The following is a 15441-nucleotide window of genomic DNA, read 5'->3' as shown; positions in this document are numbered from 1 at the left end:
GTTAACCATGAGTTTCCGGCGTTAATATCAGTTGTGGAGCAGCAGAAACATAAAGTGATATTCTGATATTGATACGCTGCATCCAAGCTCAGTTTTGGTTTGTCAATTTCCAATTAAAGGGACCCTTGGACTTGGAGCGGAATGTAGTCTGCAATAGTATACTATTACTGGGGTTATATGAAGTCCTGAGGCTCATAAAAGTCAGACGGTAGCACCCGAGGCCCTAACGCAAAGAAAGAAAAGCATGGTGATCCCCATGCAGACTTAAATACTTTGCTTTCTGGCAGAGTCCGTTCTCATATGGGATTGTCCGACTTGAAGAGACGCTTCACAAAGTCATTCAAAGAGCCCCAGAAACTATTTAATGGCTTGTCAGCCACTACATTGTGAGAGCGAATAAAATCTTATTTGAATACCTTACTATAAAACAAGGAGAAGCCTGGGTATGGTTTTCTCCTTGTTGTGTTGTGCTCCACAGTGCTTAAGTCGGATTGATTAAGACGAAATTAAAAAGCCATGAGGCCTGCATGAGCTGGACAGAAACCAAGAACGTTGATTGATTCATCGCACAACCACGCGGCTGACAGATAGTAGATAATTCTGAGGTCTAAACGACAATATTTGGCAACCAAGGGATAAGTGAAGGAGTGGCGAGGAAAGGCTGAGCCTGCGATTACTGGAGATCTCAAAAAGTCAAAAAGTCAAAGAAATAGCTCTTGCGTCGCGCCGGGGCAGATCCCCCGGACCTCCCACTAGGGACTAGCGGTGGTGGTGACTAAGCAGGCGGGAGGAAGGCGGATTTCGCCCGGAGAGAGCGACTTTCACCTCAACCACATCCCTCCGGCACGCCTGCCTTGCTTTCAACTCCCTTCCGGCATTCACCCGGCATTCTACGGCTCGTCACACGCTGAGACTCTGAATATTGAGTTCTTGAAGTAAGAAAGATCATCTACAGAAGCAGTGCAAGTTCGAGGGTGGTCGGAAGTAGTGGTTGTGGAGACTCAACTGTCGCATTCGCCCGTGGCAAGCGACCGCTGCGACGGCGAGGCTTTACCTGTGATAAGCCCGACAACCCCCATTCACGTCGAGCTCTCGCGTGTTAATAGGCACCCCGTTCTTTTTTCTATTTTCTTAGAAGACAGAGCAAATTTATTTGACCCAAACTTCATTAAATTTCCTTCACCTGGCTTGACAAAGCGTCTTCTCGTCCTTGTCTGATCCCAACAGCGATCATGTCGAACCAGCAGGTGGTGAGTGCATCTTAAAAAAACAAACCTTATCAGAGCTGGAGACTTCGATGAGCCCAGATTGTGTCTTAATACTCCCTTCGAAGTTCTCCATTCCCCCGCTCTAACCCCATATCAAAACCATGTGTGATGTTGGCTCATACCAGTTATCCCTAGGGCACGGTGTTCGATCGTGTCATCCAGGAGGTCTGTGATGGCTCCCAGGTGGACTTCGAGGAAAGTGGTGTGGACCAGCAAACACTGTTAGATTTGCGCAAGGTTAGTACTCCGTCAAGAACCATTTTCCTTTGTTGGAGAGATTCTTTCGAGGTCAAAAGAAGTCGTGATGTTTGGGGTGATGAGCCCCAGGGGGAGACGCCCCAAGCGGGGTCCGAGAGGTGCGGGAAGGGCGGCCGCCTGGGGGCATCGCCTGCTTTTGAGTCTCTTTTTATACCGCGCCGCTTTTACCCGCCCTAGTCGGCCTGCCAAGCCGCTTCAGCATCGTCATTCGCTGCCCGTTTCCCCTTCACCTTCTCGGTCTCAGTCCTTTTTATACCTACCACTTGGCCCTTTGACTCCTTGCTCCATTCAATTTTCTCCTGTTAAATCCAAACCTACGTATGCTAACCTTCGTTCCCAGAGCTGGCAGAAGAAGCTCTCCTCGTTGGGTGTCGCTCACTTCCCTTGGGATCCGCCGCCGCCGCAAGCCGCTCCCCCTCAGACACAAAATATCCTCCCTCCCACCGCAACTGTGCCGTCAAATGCTCCTCGGCCTGGTCCACCCCCTCAGCAACAGCATCATGTTCCTCCTCCCCCTCCTCAACAGCAACCCATCCCTCAGTCCGTTCCCGCTACGGCACCTCCGCTCCAGGCTCCTGCTCCAGTTGGGGCCGGCCCCAATGCCATGGGTCAACAACAACAACCTCACATCAAGACCGAACCTGGCGTCAACGGTCAGCCTGGGATGATGCCGATGAATAATATGATGATGCCAAACTCTTCCAACCCACAGTCTGCTCAAGAACGGGCTGCCAATATGCTTCGTCAGCGTTACGGAGCTGCAGCCGCTAACTCAGTCAGTCAGCTGCAAGCACAGTCACAGGCCCAAGCAGCCATGGCCATACCTGGCCAGCCGCGCCCCCAACCTATGCAGCATGTACCCAACGGGCAGGCTCCACAGATCAAGCAAGAACCGGGGTATCCCCCTGTGTCTCAGCCCCCTGTCGGCAATACTCAAACGGACGGTGCCGGTGATGATGCCTTGTCTGCATGGAAGGCTGAGGTTGCACGGAGGCGGGAAGCTGCCGAACGCCAGGGAAGAGAAGGTGATCGTCTCCTTCGTGACCATCTCAGACAACAGATGCTCCAGTTAGAAGGCGGTGGTCTGATGCTGCCTCTCGACGAGCATGACTACTCATCGAAGACATCGACTCGTGGGCTGGTGGCTACCCAAGCAGAGCCAGCTGATGTGTCAGAAGTTGCTGGGTCCTCATCTCATCCACCCAAGATCCTCGGTGCTCAATTCGACGGCCCCGGTGGTGATGATGAAAGGGATGAGGATGATGAGGATGCCATCAATTCTGATCTTGACGACCCTGACGACCTTGTTGCTGAGGATCATGATGCAGAAGATGCCGTAGGTCAGGTCATGCTTTGCACCTATGACAAGGTTCAACGTGTGAAGAACAAGTGGAAGTGCACCCTCAAAGATGGTATCCTGACCACTGGTGGCAAGGAGTAAGTACATCAATATCACTCATTCCACATAACCTGCTAACAAGTGAACAGGTACGTCTTCCACAAAGGTCAAGGAGAATTCGAGTGGTAGATGTGCGTAAGCATCATCCATTTACTCCGGATAAATCCCAGAACGTGTATTCCATTCTCCATACCTCTTTCTATGTTCTACTGGCCTCGTTTACACTCAGCATGTAAAAATCCCAGATCTGACTCAGGATTCTATGAGCAACGAAACCCATATCTGGTTCCTTTTTTCTTCTTCCAACTATGTCTGGATGGTCGGTGCAAGCGGAAATTTGCCTCAAATGACGATTTGATTTTCACGAAGTAAACAAACAACACCGGGATTTCTGTTTCTTTTTTTTCCCTTTTTGTCCTTGATTAACACTTTTTTTTTATTTACTTTCCTCATACTCTTTGCTTCTTCCCCACATTGGATGTATGTGGCGCTTATGAGGTGGACGGCGGTTCCTTTTCAAGTTCAAGCTGTACTAGAGTAACATATCTGAAATGAATGAAACAGATTGTTTTCTTCTATATTCTGAACATCACACTTATCTAAATAAAGAGCAGCCGGTTAAGTGGCCAAGGACCAACCTATGCTATCAACAAGTAAAAGTAATCGATCACGTACGTCCAAGTGAGATAGGAACTACGTCCCAAAGATCACTCAATACACCAGCGCAGCACCCAGATCAAGAACTAATTACATGATATTCATAATCGAAACCAGTAGTTAACTAACCTATTAGTCGACTATCGAGCATACCCGAGAGGTAATGATAATATGGAGTGAAATTGTTATCATGTTCAGACTTTTTTTGTTTAAGAAAAAACAAGGAGCCCTTTTTCCGCAAAGCAAACAACATTACGTCAAACCTTCAACAATCGAAACGGGAATCTCAAAGGAGCAAACACTAAAAGCAACAAGAACATAGCGAGGAATAGTATCTATCAGCGACTCAGCCAGTCAGTTCGAAAGTCCCATGTTTCTCCAACAACACCACAGGCAAATAAGAACAAGTGACGCAAGAACGGGAGGAAGAATTGATCAGCAAAGATAAAAGGAAATAGAAACACAAAAACGCAGTGTAGGAGCCAGAAGCCGGTCTGAAAAAGAAAAAGAAAAAACATTATCTACAGAACTGATTGACGCCAGAGTACCACCAGTTGTTACTTTTTTTTTCATAGTCTTCCCTTGTCTCCAAGCAGCGAAAACCTCATTTTGCCAGAGAAGAGGCAAAGAACGACAACCACCGCGTTGCTCAACTTTGCATATCCAGTAGAAACCATTGCGCTAAATTGCTTTTCGTTCTTTTCTCAAACCCAAAGTCGTCCCATCGTAACCGTACTCCAAGTTTTTTTGCAGGGCATGACACGCCTTTGAAGGTTCTGATTAAGTAATTCGGCACCGCGGATGGCGAAGGAGCCCAGGATTGGAGACGTGACAATGGAAGTCGACAAATGAAATACCCAACTTTCTGTTTTGATCCCGAATACACATAACCGTCAAAGCTAAGCAAATCCCAGGAGCAAGCAAAAGAATCCAGAGAATCCACGCCGATACGTCTATCGGCTGTTAAGTCGTGGAAAAAACTTCTTCAAAGTCTTTAAAAAGGACTGATTTATTACCAGACCAAAGCACGGTCGTCCCAAACCGCGATTGACATGACGTTCATACCATTAACTCCAAGCCACCAAACCTGTCATTAAATCGTATCCCGCGCGACGAGGCCGTCAGAGATCGTCGTGTCGAATTAGTGTGGGAATAATGATGCGTAAAATTGGATTGCATGTCGTTCGTGATATGGGGAACTTATAAAAGACCCTCTTCACCGATGCCAGGTAGGCCAGCCCCAGCAACGTTGATGTTCTGCCCTTGCATGACGCCTCCACCAAAAGCCAAATTCCTGCCTGCAGCAAGCTGGAAATCAGGATTGCAGGGCGGCGAGTGCGACTTGTGGTATTTGAGACCGTTCAAGTTCTTGTAACGCTTGCCACAGACCTCGCAGCGGTAGGGCTTCTCCTTCTCCATACCAAGTGTTCCGGGATATGGCGTTGATGTCTCGGGGTTGACGATAGAAAAGGTGCCGTCTGCGTTGTCGTGAAGTTGCTGGTTGTTGTGGCCATGCTAGGGAACGATTAGACAAGCTAAGGATGGTTTGGCTTAGAAAAAGAACTTACAGCTTTGTGATATTTCAGACCATTTTGGTTCTTATACGCTTTCTCGCAGCCAATGACTGGGCACCGGAAAGGCTTGGGTTCCTCGTTGGGAAGGAGAGCAGTGGTATCAGGAACACCCGCCAACAACTGTTGCTCTCGGATCCGTCGAGCAATTTCACTGTTAGGGCCATACTGTGCTCCACTGAGCTTAAAGTGAGCATTGGGGGTATTGATTCCGCCAGTGGGACTAAACAGTCGTTTGGCTGGTTCGTCGATACACAAGTCTACCATATCGTTGTTGTTTCCGGCGAACCTTCCAAACTGAGACTGACCCTGCATCATCGGGTTTTGCATAGCCAGGTCTCCGAAACCACCAAGCATGCTGTCATCCAGTTCTGCCGGCGTCCCGGGGGCAGAGGAGTCTGGCGTGGTCCGGAACTGTGAGTTCTGTAGAGGGTTCGCCATCAAAGTAGGTGTATTGACGGAAGAAACCGTTGGGTTGTTCTGCAGCGACAGAGGGCGCCCAGAGGCAACGGGAGTACCGGGCTGAGAGCCTTTGAACCCTTGGTGTCCTGGAAGCATTGACAAATTCAGATGCGGAACCCTTTGGTTGGTACTGCCAAAACCTCCTTGGCCTCCATCACGCGACTGAGGCGCGAACAGCTGTGCGGTGGCGGCATCGTGATCACCCATTGGCTCATCAAGCTCCATGTCATCGATGGTATCCATATCCGAATGCTGCTGAGTGTGTGGAAGCTGACTCATTTTCCGCTGCAAGTCCAGAGTCCTATCTGGCTGCAATCCACGGCCCTGGTTATTGTTTTGCTGGCCTTGTTGCTGCTGCGCCATCGCCACCGCAGCCAGGGCCGCTCTACTATCGCCTTGGCTGGGGCGGTGGCCCTGCTGAGGTGACTTGGTGGCGTGAGCTTCCTCATAGTGCTGCAAAAGATCGTGAAGCGTCGGAAGAGTCACCCCACAGCAATTGAAGTCGCGCATAAAGTTCGCTTCTAGCTTGGGTAAATATGAGGATGAATGAAATGATGGTGACTGAAAAGTGAACGGAGATGTGCCGGTCATGATTATACTAGATGATTCATCGTCAGCTTCCAGTGGCCAAAGCACTCGCGCGATCACGGGAAATCGTAGAGATTCCCATAACGACATGGACACTCACTCATCGCGAATCCAACTGCCAACAGACACACCACCCCAGCTCATTCCACCAACTAAGCTTCCTGCCAAAGACTCACGGCGGGGTTTATCGCGGTTGGAGCCGGACATTGAGATGGGCTTCGTTCCGTTGCCCCATTGTGCGGTAGCTGCACCGATGGAGTCCTTGCGGGGAGGGGGGGCTTTGAAGACGCTGAGACCAACACCGTTTGCATGGGATAGACTGCCTGTCCGTTCTCCATTACCCGCTCTCTGCAGAGCAGACGTCAGGTTCGACGCCTGCTGTCCGGGAGGAGAAACGGAACTCTGGCGGGTGGCGATGTCGATCGGAGCGGCTGCACCGGTCATGGTGTTGGTTTGTATTGGGGAGGAGGGGAAGAGAGGGAAGTCGAGATCTGAATCGAAGAGAGGGTGTAGTTGCTGGTTGTCAAAGTACGGTGAGGACGTGTCGCCGCCGACGTCGAGTGAATTTCGAGTCCACGAGGAATCCGAGAGTAGCTTTTCCCTATCCGGTCTGCGCAACGGTACGCCAAACCCGAGGGGAGTGGTGACGGGGGTCGAGTCCCTAGTAGAGGCGCAATCGAGGTCCCCGACAGAGGGAGAGTAATGAAGTGAGGGAGGAGGAGGACTATGCGTCGCTTCTGACGACCCGAGCATGAAGGAACGATTCCACGACGGCGGTTTTGGGCGGGATCACACAAGGAGTGTCCACCACCCTCGGATGTTGTCCCGCTTTGGCTGCGGAACTTGTGACGGATTCGGGAAAGGTGGCGGGACGTAACGATATTACTGATCGATTCGATCACGAAGAAGGGAAGAAAACAAATTCTGAGATGCAGAAAAAGAAGGTGATGGTAATAGAAGTAGAAGTAGATGATGATGATGATGAGAAGATGATGATGAAGGTGTAGAGATGGGAAATTGAATGGGTGAATGGGGGGAAAAGGTGTGGGCAACACACACGCACACACGAGGAACAACAAGTCCAATTTCACCGACAAGCAGCGAAGTCAGGAAGCCCAGCAACTGGCGGCAAGCAAGCAACGACCGGAAAGGACCACCAGGTAATAATGACTAGACAGTGACTGGACCTGTCTTGGGAGAGGGAGGGGGGCAATTCACGGCACCACACCTTCACTACTACGTACTTACTATTACTAGTAAAGGGTTGACTTCTCAAACATTACCGTTTTATTACAAACCCAATCTGGTCAAGTCTGTCCATGACCTAAATTACGGTACATCCCGGACAATGGCCGCACTTAGCTGGATTGGGTAAGAACAACCTTAGTCATGGTCTGGCTGGGGCCACCCATAACTTATTTCCAGGCAATCAGAGCTGCCCAGCATCTGCCCAGTGCCCAACGACGAATCTTCTTGCGACTTACTATTACGTATGAGGATGGCGGAGGATCCATGGGAGGTTTCGACCACTGACTCCAGTGGCCAGCAACAGCTTCTTGGTTCCCTTCGGCTTCTAGCAGGTGGAGCCATCTTTAGTAGCAATGAACTTGACACCGCTTGCAGTCTAGTCGAGTCACTAGCGCTTCTTCGAAAAGTCGATGATGATGACGGCGGTGGACTGGTGTGTAGCTAACTGCTGCAGGAGATCCAGAGGGGCGTCACCCTTGTATCGTCTGTTTGTATGAAACTGTATTACCGGGGATTGGTCCCCGCTCCATTTTCCGGTCTCTGTATTATTACGGAGCTGGACCTACTTTTGGTGGTGGTGCTACCTACTAACTATACAACTACTAATTACTAGCAAGTTCAACCAGCTCATTCATCTGCGTTGTTCTTGCAACATCCATCCATCCCACTCTCGTCTCATCTCGTCTGTCCGTGCGGATATGCTTTTCTCAATTTCGGGCTCATCCGCTCTTCAGAAGAAGTAGTAAATGACTCGACCCTTCCAGAAAACAATATGCTTGTGCAACACTGTGACTCCTCTCGGAGCCTTGAATGTCTCGTACTACCCCCAGCAAGCAACGCTACCTACCCGTGGTTCACATGCGCACTATATCCTGGTTGAGATCCCTCCGGGGACTCGTAGCCTATGATAGTACCATCACACCCTGAAGATATCCGATGAACCGGTCCTAGAACCTGGATCATTCATTCCGGCGGTGTCAGAAAGGGTCCAAAGCTTGTCATGCCACACCAAGCCAGGTGCGTCGGTTAGACACTCTCACCAACGCAACCCCCACAGAACCCGAAATTCAGTACTCAACCCGGGGTCTTGATATTCAGGAACTCCTGTGGTGGAAGTGACCCGGAAAATGGAGGTCCAGGTGCAAGTCACTTGCATATTTCAGCGCGCGTTTAGTATCAGGGGCTACAACGCTTTCCTATGGTGCTATTGGGTGACCTGACTGGTGGTTAACATTGGCTACCTTCCTTATCATTCGCATCGGACATTCCAGGACCTCCGTCTATACTCCGCGATACCCTCTTCAGTAAGCCCCGATCTCTAGTATGGCGGAGTTAGAACCGATATTACGATAAGCACGAAGCACGGCCACTTATCGCTCCTTCTCAGCACTGGCCATATATCAATGACATCAATATCATAGCAGCCTCACTTGTAAGCGAACGAGGCAAATGGGCGGTCTGTATGGGCGTTTCTTGAACGAAAGTACTGATAAATCGGTGTATCGAAGAGCAAGCCCTCACGACTTGGGCGCTAAAATGGCCTAGCAGTAGTAACATACACACCGTTCTCCCGCTCAGCATGGTCTGCTGATAGACCAGGTCGCCTGGTATTGGCTGGGACGTGAGAGATCGCAGGAATGGGACCAAGCCCCTTTTCCTCCGGGTGCCGATCGCCACGAAAATCGGGGAGGATGAGTTCTCATTCATTCTCAATCATGCAATTAGTCTAGGGCATATCCTGGGGGTGTGGTCTTGGCTCCAACACTAGAAGCACTGAAGAAGCATTTCTAATGGTTAGCGGCAACTTTCCGTCTTTCACCGCATTATCGGTCGAGTGACTTGCCTTTTCGGGCGCAAGTGCTGACCATGCAACATTGATGAACTGACTCTGCTGTTGGATTGATAGAACTAATCAGGCCAATATCAACTACGCAGCTTCAGGTTACAGACGACATGGATGGTTGTATGTTCTGCAATCTCATACTCATCTGGGCAAGCTGAACCGATGCCCCGGCTCTGCTGGTCCCCTACCCCTTGTCAAGCGCCATCCGTTTGTTTCATCCATGTCTCAACCCTCGAATACCTCGGCTGCGTTTTACCGAACCTAATTCGAGTCAAGTGAGGCGCTTGTATCCACCAGGTATTCTCCCGAGGACTGCGCGTGTACGCTATAAAGTATATACCGCTTTTCGGAGTATTGCTGCCAGCCGCACTCTGATTACTGAGCATTCCTACAGCACGTAGCAGTCGCCTTACAGCCGCTACTCTAATCAGGCACCTGCATTCTGGGATGACTGGGGGACACAAGTGACGGATCCCATACATGGTAGATTATGTACATGAATTAGTAGTACTCCCTTACGTACATGGTACTACTCACAGCACATGATGCCTACCAAACAACCCCGGAGCTGAATCAATATCCTCAAATAATCTACGCATCGATGTCGTACAGTTGCGTAAGCTTACAAGAGTCATACAATCCCAGAAAGACCAATATATATAAGAAAGTACGTATTGTTCAGCAATAAATAGAACCAATTTGCCACCCTTGCATTTCCAAGTCCACGGTTCCTGGAATGCCACATGTGCTTTTCGTCCCTTGATGTGGATACCATGATCTATCCACCTTTACAACAACTAACGAACCACAACCCTTCCAACCTGTACCTGCCTCACGCAGATTATACTGCAGCAACCCATACGCATAATATCCACCCATCCACATACGAAAAGGGAGGGGGGGGGGAGCGAAGCCAGTATACAGCATACGTAAATAGCACTCAGAAATTGGTCAAGGCCATAAACAGCCAACCATATACAGTAACTATGCACTAAACTACTTACTACGTACTTGAGTAAATAAGCAGGTGCATTCCGACGTTTCCTTCCCTCCCTCCCCCCCGGACTCCATTCCGTAAAGTTAGGCTTACACAGCATACGAAAGTCAATGTACATGTAACATGATGCATGGGGGGAGGGTAGTTAATCCTCATCAGGACATATCAGATCAGCAGGTACAAGGCGCTAAGCAGAGTGACTAAAAGTGAGAGGCGCAGGAGATCTTCGCCATCGTTTCGAAATCACCCAATGCTAGAGGCGTATTCGTAGTCCTGTGACCTTCTTGCCAAGATGGAATTGACTTTCTGGGTAGTTACTGAAGTTTAAGGGGAGGGGGTGCAGCGATAAATAAGTACTGTATGTAGTACTAGTGAACGTGATGACTGAGGGCGGGTGTTTGATGGTTGCCAGTCGGATATATCTCCGATGTAGTATTCTGTCTTCAATACTTTGTCCTCCGCAGTAAGTATGTATGATCCTTGCCACTGTGGTGGATTGCGTATCCCACAGTCGTCGTAACATTCGACGAGTAACGATCGATCACAGCGATGGGCGGAGCGACAGCATAGTACGTACGGAGACTATGCCTTGATTGGAACCGCGATTGTGGGTGTGCTCGACGCGAGAGACCAAACGGCGTTTGCTAACTACTCATAAGTTAGTTAGCTAGTTAGTTAACGACAGACAGGTGGCTGACTTCTCAGCATTGATCTACCCCCCCCCCCTCCATCAACCGGGTCGTTTAAGTTCTTCTAGAAACCCAGAAAATGTGAGCATTTGCAAGACTAGGTTCAACTTCGGTGGGGCTCTTGTTCAGTATGTAAAGTAAGATTACGCTAGTCTGTTCGACGTTTGTAATGAATGGGGTGAGAAGGAGGTTGCCCGGTAAGGCGACGGCAAAGGATCTATTCCGTTTTACCGCGTATACCGCCCATCGTAACAGCACCTCAGGGATTGGCTGTCAGAAGTTCAGAACAGCAAGGTCCGCACCGCCACTACTAGTAGTACTATCTACTAAGCAACGACTTGACCGCCCTCCGTCCCGCCACGCTGGAACTGCCGCCAACGCCACTGTCAGTGCAAACTTTACAAACTGCACCCCTCGAAATTTTTGCCCGCATTAGATTGATTGATTGCGGAGATTCTCGAGGACCGACCGGCATCTTTTCGAATTCGGAAAGGGTCTGGATTATACGACGCGCTGGTCCTAGCCCAATTGTCGCATTGCGCAGTTCAGCTTTTTCGGTGACCAAATAACGTCGTTTTTTATTTTTTTCTTTCGAGGAAAGCGACTGTTCACAATGGAGCCGACAACCGCTCAGGAACAGCTGCCCGCTCCGGAGGTTAATGCGCCCAAGCGTGAGCCTGAGAATGGCGATGCCGCTGCAGACCAGGCCCAGGAGCCACCCTCGAAGAAGGCCAGACTCGATGATTCGGCGGATTCTAATGGGCAAACGGCTGATGCGCCCGCCCCGCGCATGAAGGGCGTTGCTCCTATCAAGCCTGAGTATGTGGTGACCAAAATTGTATGCGATGCGCGCGCTCCATCCTAACTGACTTTTCCTGCTAGGTTCATTCTCGACCAACAACCCACAAGAGGCCAGAGAAATCCCGATGACAACGCAGACGATGCCGCGGAAGCTGCGCACCACGATGGACGCGCCGATGAGCAGAACGGGAAGAAGAACAAGAAGAAGAAGACTGGTCAGAATACGAACCGCACGTTCGGTCGATCCGAGGATGCGAAGGGATTGTGTTCTAGTGTGAACTTCAGGCCTGAGTTCTCTCCTGCCGAGTGCACTTTTGGTGAGAAGTGTCGGTACGAGCATGACCTGCGGAAATACTTGAAGGAGCACAAGCGGGAAGATCTTACGACGTTCAATGGCGTATGTCCTGTCTGGGATATCAACGGAAAGTGCTTCGTGGGCTGGAAATGTCGCTTTGTCGGTTCACACTCCGAGGAGCGCGAAACGGCCGATGGGAGGAAAGAGTTGGTTCTTATTGAGGATGAGGAGCGCAAGAAGAAGGTTCAGCGGCTTGTTCCGTTTGCTGGAGAGGACGGGGCGGTCAATGTTGCTTCGATGGAGGATAAGATCGCTTTGGCAAGGAGAAAGATGGATTTCCCGAGAGCTGGACCGTACAGTAATTGGTTGGAAAACACATCTAGAACCATTGAGAGGGAGCTCCACAAGCGCCATCGTGCTGCGCCTGTAGGAGCTGAGACCAAGGATACCGAAACTAAGGATGCCGAGAAGAAGGATGCAGAGACCAAGGATGCCGAGAAGAAGGAGGAAAAGGAGGAAAACCGAGCTCTCTACGTTGAGCCGCCATTCATGCCATCGGAGAAGCGCCGACTGTACTTCGGACCCGAGACACCGGCACTGGCGCCTTTGACTACCCAGGGCAACATGCCTTTCCGAAGACTTTGCGTTGAGCTTGGCGCACAATTCACCTATTCTGAGATGGCAATGAGCTTGCCCTTGATCCAGGGTAACAAGTCGGAGTGGGCCTTGATGCGAGCCCACGAGTCGGAGATGCTCCCTCCCACGATGCTGCCCGGGGCAGACATCGTACAGGGTTATGATAACTCCAAGGACATGAAGTTCGGTGCTCAAATCGCAGCAAATAAGCCCTGGCAAGCTTTCAAGGCTACAGAGGCACTGGCTAAAGTCACTCCCAACCTGCGCGTCATCGATCTGAACTGTGGCTGCCCTATTGACCTCGTCTTCAAGGATGGTGCTGGCTCTGCTCTTTTGGAGCACCCGTCGAAGCTCGAGAAGATCATTCGTGGCATGAACACTGTTTCGGATCAGATTCCTATCACGGTCAAGATTCGTATGGGAACGAAGGACAACAATCCGAATGCTCTGAAACTGACGGAGCGTTTGCTGCTTGGAGGCTATGAAACCAGTCTGCTCCATCACGACGGCGCCGCAGGTGCAGCGGCTATTACTCTTCACGGTCGTAGCAGACAGCAGCGTTACACCAGACAAGCTGATTGGGAATACATCTCCGAATGTGCCGCCTTGATCAAGCGCTTGAACGAGAAGACTGACGCGGTGACGGATACCATCCGGGAGCCTGATGCCCGGACCCAGCCAAACGGTGGCAAGGTTTACTTCCTTGGCAACGGCGACTGCTACTCTCATGTTGACTATGATAACCACATCAACAATGCTGGTGTTGATGCTGTTATGCTTGGTCGTGGTCCTTTGATCAAGCCTTGGCTCTTCGAGGAAATCCAGGCGGGCCAGTACCTTGACAAGTCCGCTACGGAACGGTTGGCAATGATTGAGAAGTTCTGTAAGTATGGTCTGGAGGCATGGGGATCCGATGAGCACGGTGTCGGTACGACTAGACGCTTCTTGATGGAATGGCTGAGCTTCACTCGTCGCTATGTACCCATCGGGTTACTCGAGCATCTTCCCCCCTACATCAACGACCGGCCCCCGGCTTTCAGAGGCCGGAATGAGCTTGAGACACTGCTGGCCAGTGCCAACTACAAGGATTGGCTCAAGATCTCGTAAGTACCTTCCTTTAAAATATTCGGACTAAATTTTAACAACCTTCTAGGGAGATGTTCCTCGGACCGGCTCATAAGGACTTCAAGTTCGAGCCCAAGCACAAGTCCAACTCGTATGACGAAGCGGAGGGTTAAGCACATGCTTTCTAGATTAGGATTAACGCATATAGATGATGTACATACCACAGCTAGCAATCATATGCAGTCAATGAGAACTAGATACATACTTTAGATAAACCCTGTTGCTATGACGTAGACGGCAGGCTGAGCCGCGGCCGACAGAGTCACGTGCACGATCACAGCTCCGGGCGGTAATGACGTCTTCCTCTCACCAGAAACTGCAAAAAGACCACCTCATCTCCTGAACTGCCTAACCTTCCTGCTCTGTTCTGGCACTGTTCATGCCAGTATACTAGCTAAAAGAACTTATTCGACAAACATTGTTCGCTCTACGCCTGCTCGACCTTTCGGGTTTCTCAACTCTTCTTGCGTGTGACCGTGTACTTTTGTTTATCTTCGCAAAACAAACCCCACAACCACAGCTGGATTTCCAGCCAAACTTGCATATTGAAGCATCTGTCGGAAGGTTACCTGAATTACAATCTTAGGCAAAATGACTCTCTACTACAGCCTTGTACGTACCGTCATTTGTTGTTAACTATCCTCGCAATGGCATGGAATTCGGGATTGTTGCAGCCTGCAGCCTGCAGCCCCTGACCCGCGCACTCCCGGACCATCAGATAATGTGTCGCATCAATATTTGCTTACAACATGATTATAGGTTTTCTGCCTGTTGGTGTTTGAGATGGCGGTCTTCATGGGCCTCATCATCCCTCTTCCATTCACCGTGAAGAGGAAGCTCTTCGCTTTCATTTCGGAAAGTCCGATAGTAGCTAAATTACAATATGGATTAAAGGTAAGTAACTCGGCATTGCCCTGCATTTGCAAATACTTATTGAGCTATAGATCACATTCATCTTTATCCTTATCCTCTTCATCGATAGCGTCAACCGCGTATACCGTGTGCAGCTGGAGCTGGCTTCTTTCGGCAAAGAGGGGGGCACCATGGGGTATGCTTCCGACGGTCCACACCCTTTTTAGCATTGCACTGAAACAATTACTGACCTAGCTTTCGCCACAGAGCCGCCGCTCTCGGTACCGATCGTATGGAAGTCCAGGCCCGCAAGTTCTACTCGCAGCGCAACATGTACCTCTGTGGATTCACCCTCTTCCTGTCTCTTATCCTCAACCGCACTTACACCATGATCCTTGATGTCCTCCGTCTTGAGGACAGAGTCAGACTCCTCGAGGGTGACAAGAAGGCTGGCGGTAAGGACTCCGCTCGTCTTGCACAGGCCGGTGAGATTGGCGAAATCGGCCGTCTCAAGGAGGAGCTCGCAGCCAAGGACCGTGACATTGAGACCCTGAAGAAGCAGTGTGAGGGTCTCACCCGCGAGTACCACAAGCTTGGTGACGAGGTGTCTGGTGAGAAGGGTGAGGCTCCCAAGAAGGACCAGTAGACGACGCTTGGGTGTGCCGCGAGGAAATACAATCGTCAGCCTGCTAGGCCAGTCGGGACTGTGAGTTGATCGCTTTTTGGGGCTGATTGATAGAACATCCCGCTGT

At 50.3% G+C, this 15441-nt stretch overlaps 4 protein-coding genes across 4 annotated transcripts; 3 read left to right on the top strand and 1 right to left on the bottom strand.

Annotated features, from left to right (window-relative positions):
* Nucleotides 1–846: 846 nt before the first annotated feature.
* Nucleotides 847–3456, top strand: BO79DRAFT_209858 (transcription initiation factor IIA large subunit). The gene is made up of 4 exons (XM_025682686.1): nt 847–1250; nt 1404–1505; nt 1867–2963; nt 3015–3456. The coding sequence occupies exons 1-4, from the start codon at nt 1233–1235 to the stop codon at nt 3052–3054; spliced, it is 1257 nt and encodes a 418-aa protein (XP_025538313.1). The 5' UTR covers nt 847–1232; the 3' UTR covers nt 3055–3456.
* A 985-nt stretch (nt 3457–4441) lies between these two features.
* Nucleotides 4442–7123, bottom strand: BO79DRAFT_31241 (zinc-coordinating transcription factor SFP1). The gene is made up of 3 exons (XM_025689057.1): nt 6304–7123; nt 5151–6213; nt 4442–5097 (listed from the first exon to the last, which is right to left on the bottom strand). Exons 1-3 carry the CDS (start codon nt 6954–6956, stop codon nt 4783–4785), a joined length of 2031 nt encoding a protein of 676 aa, XP_025538312.1. The 5' UTR covers nt 6957–7123; the 3' UTR covers nt 4442–4782.
* A 4335-nt stretch (nt 7124–11458) lies between these two features.
* On the top strand, nt 11459–13990 carry dus3 (tRNA dihydrouridine synthase DUS3). The gene is made up of 3 exons (XM_025688699.1): nt 11459–11799; nt 11863–13815; nt 13866–13990. Exons 1-3 carry the CDS (start codon nt 11594–11596, stop codon nt 13948–13950), a joined length of 2244 nt encoding a protein of 747 aa, XP_025538311.1. The 5' UTR covers nt 11459–11593; the 3' UTR covers nt 13951–13990.
* A 177-nt stretch (nt 13991–14167) lies between these two features.
* On the top strand, nt 14168–15335 carry BO79DRAFT_246358 (putative BAP31 domain protein; the record flags this gene model as incomplete). The annotated part of the gene is made up of 4 exons (XM_025685559.1): nt 14168–14449; nt 14597–14731; nt 14782–14885; nt 14945–15335. The coding sequence occupies exons 1-4, from the start codon at nt 14429–14431 to the stop codon at nt 15333–15335; spliced, it is 651 nt and encodes a 216-aa protein (XP_025538310.1). The 5' UTR covers nt 14168–14428.
* Between the last annotated feature and the right edge of the window lie 106 nt (nt 15336–15441).

The sequence above is a fragment of the Aspergillus costaricaensis genome (assembly GCF_003184835.1).
Source record: "Aspergillus costaricaensis CBS 115574 unplaced genomic scaffold BO79scaffold_21, whole genome shotgun sequence".
Lineage (NCBI taxonomy): Eukaryota > Fungi > Ascomycota > Eurotiomycetes > Eurotiales > Aspergillaceae > Aspergillus > Aspergillus costaricensis.
This window is presented reverse-complemented; position numbering and strand designations above follow the sequence as displayed.

Excerpts from the sequence above, each read along its gene's own strand:
- BO79DRAFT_209858 (XM_025682686.1), top strand. Across the intron at positions 1,506-1,866 it reads CACTGTTAGATTTGCGCAAG|AGCTGGCAGAAGAAGCTCTC; the intron begins GTTAGTACTCCG and ends CTTCGTTCCCAG. Across the intron at positions 2,964-3,014 it reads CTGACCACTGGTGGCAAGGA|GTACGTCTTCCACAAAGGTC; the intron begins GTAAGTACATCA and ends ACAAGTGAACAG.
- BO79DRAFT_31241 (XM_025689057.1), bottom strand. The coding sequence starts at position 6,956 with ATGCTCGGGTCGTCAGAAGCGACGCATAGTCCTCCTCCTCCCTCACTT. Across the intron at positions 6,214-6,303 it reads GGCAGTTGGATTCGCGATGA|TATAATCATGACCGGCACAT; the intron begins GTGAGTGTCCAT and ends TGAATCATCTAG. Across the intron at positions 5,098-5,150 it reads GTCTGAAATATCACAAAGCT|CATGGCCACAACAACCAGCA; the intron begins GTAAGTTCTTTT and ends ATCGTTCCCTAG.
- dus3 (XM_025688699.1), top strand. The coding sequence starts at position 11,594 with ATGGAGCCGACAACCGCTCAGGAACAGCTGCCCGCTCCGGAGGTTAAT. Across the intron at positions 11,800-11,862 it reads GTTGCTCCTATCAAGCCTGA|GTTCATTCTCGACCAACAAC; the intron begins GTATGTGGTGAC and ends TTTTCCTGCTAG. Across the intron at positions 13,816-13,865 it reads AAGGATTGGCTCAAGATCTC|GGAGATGTTCCTCGGACCGG; the intron begins GTAAGTACCTTC and ends ACAACCTTCTAG.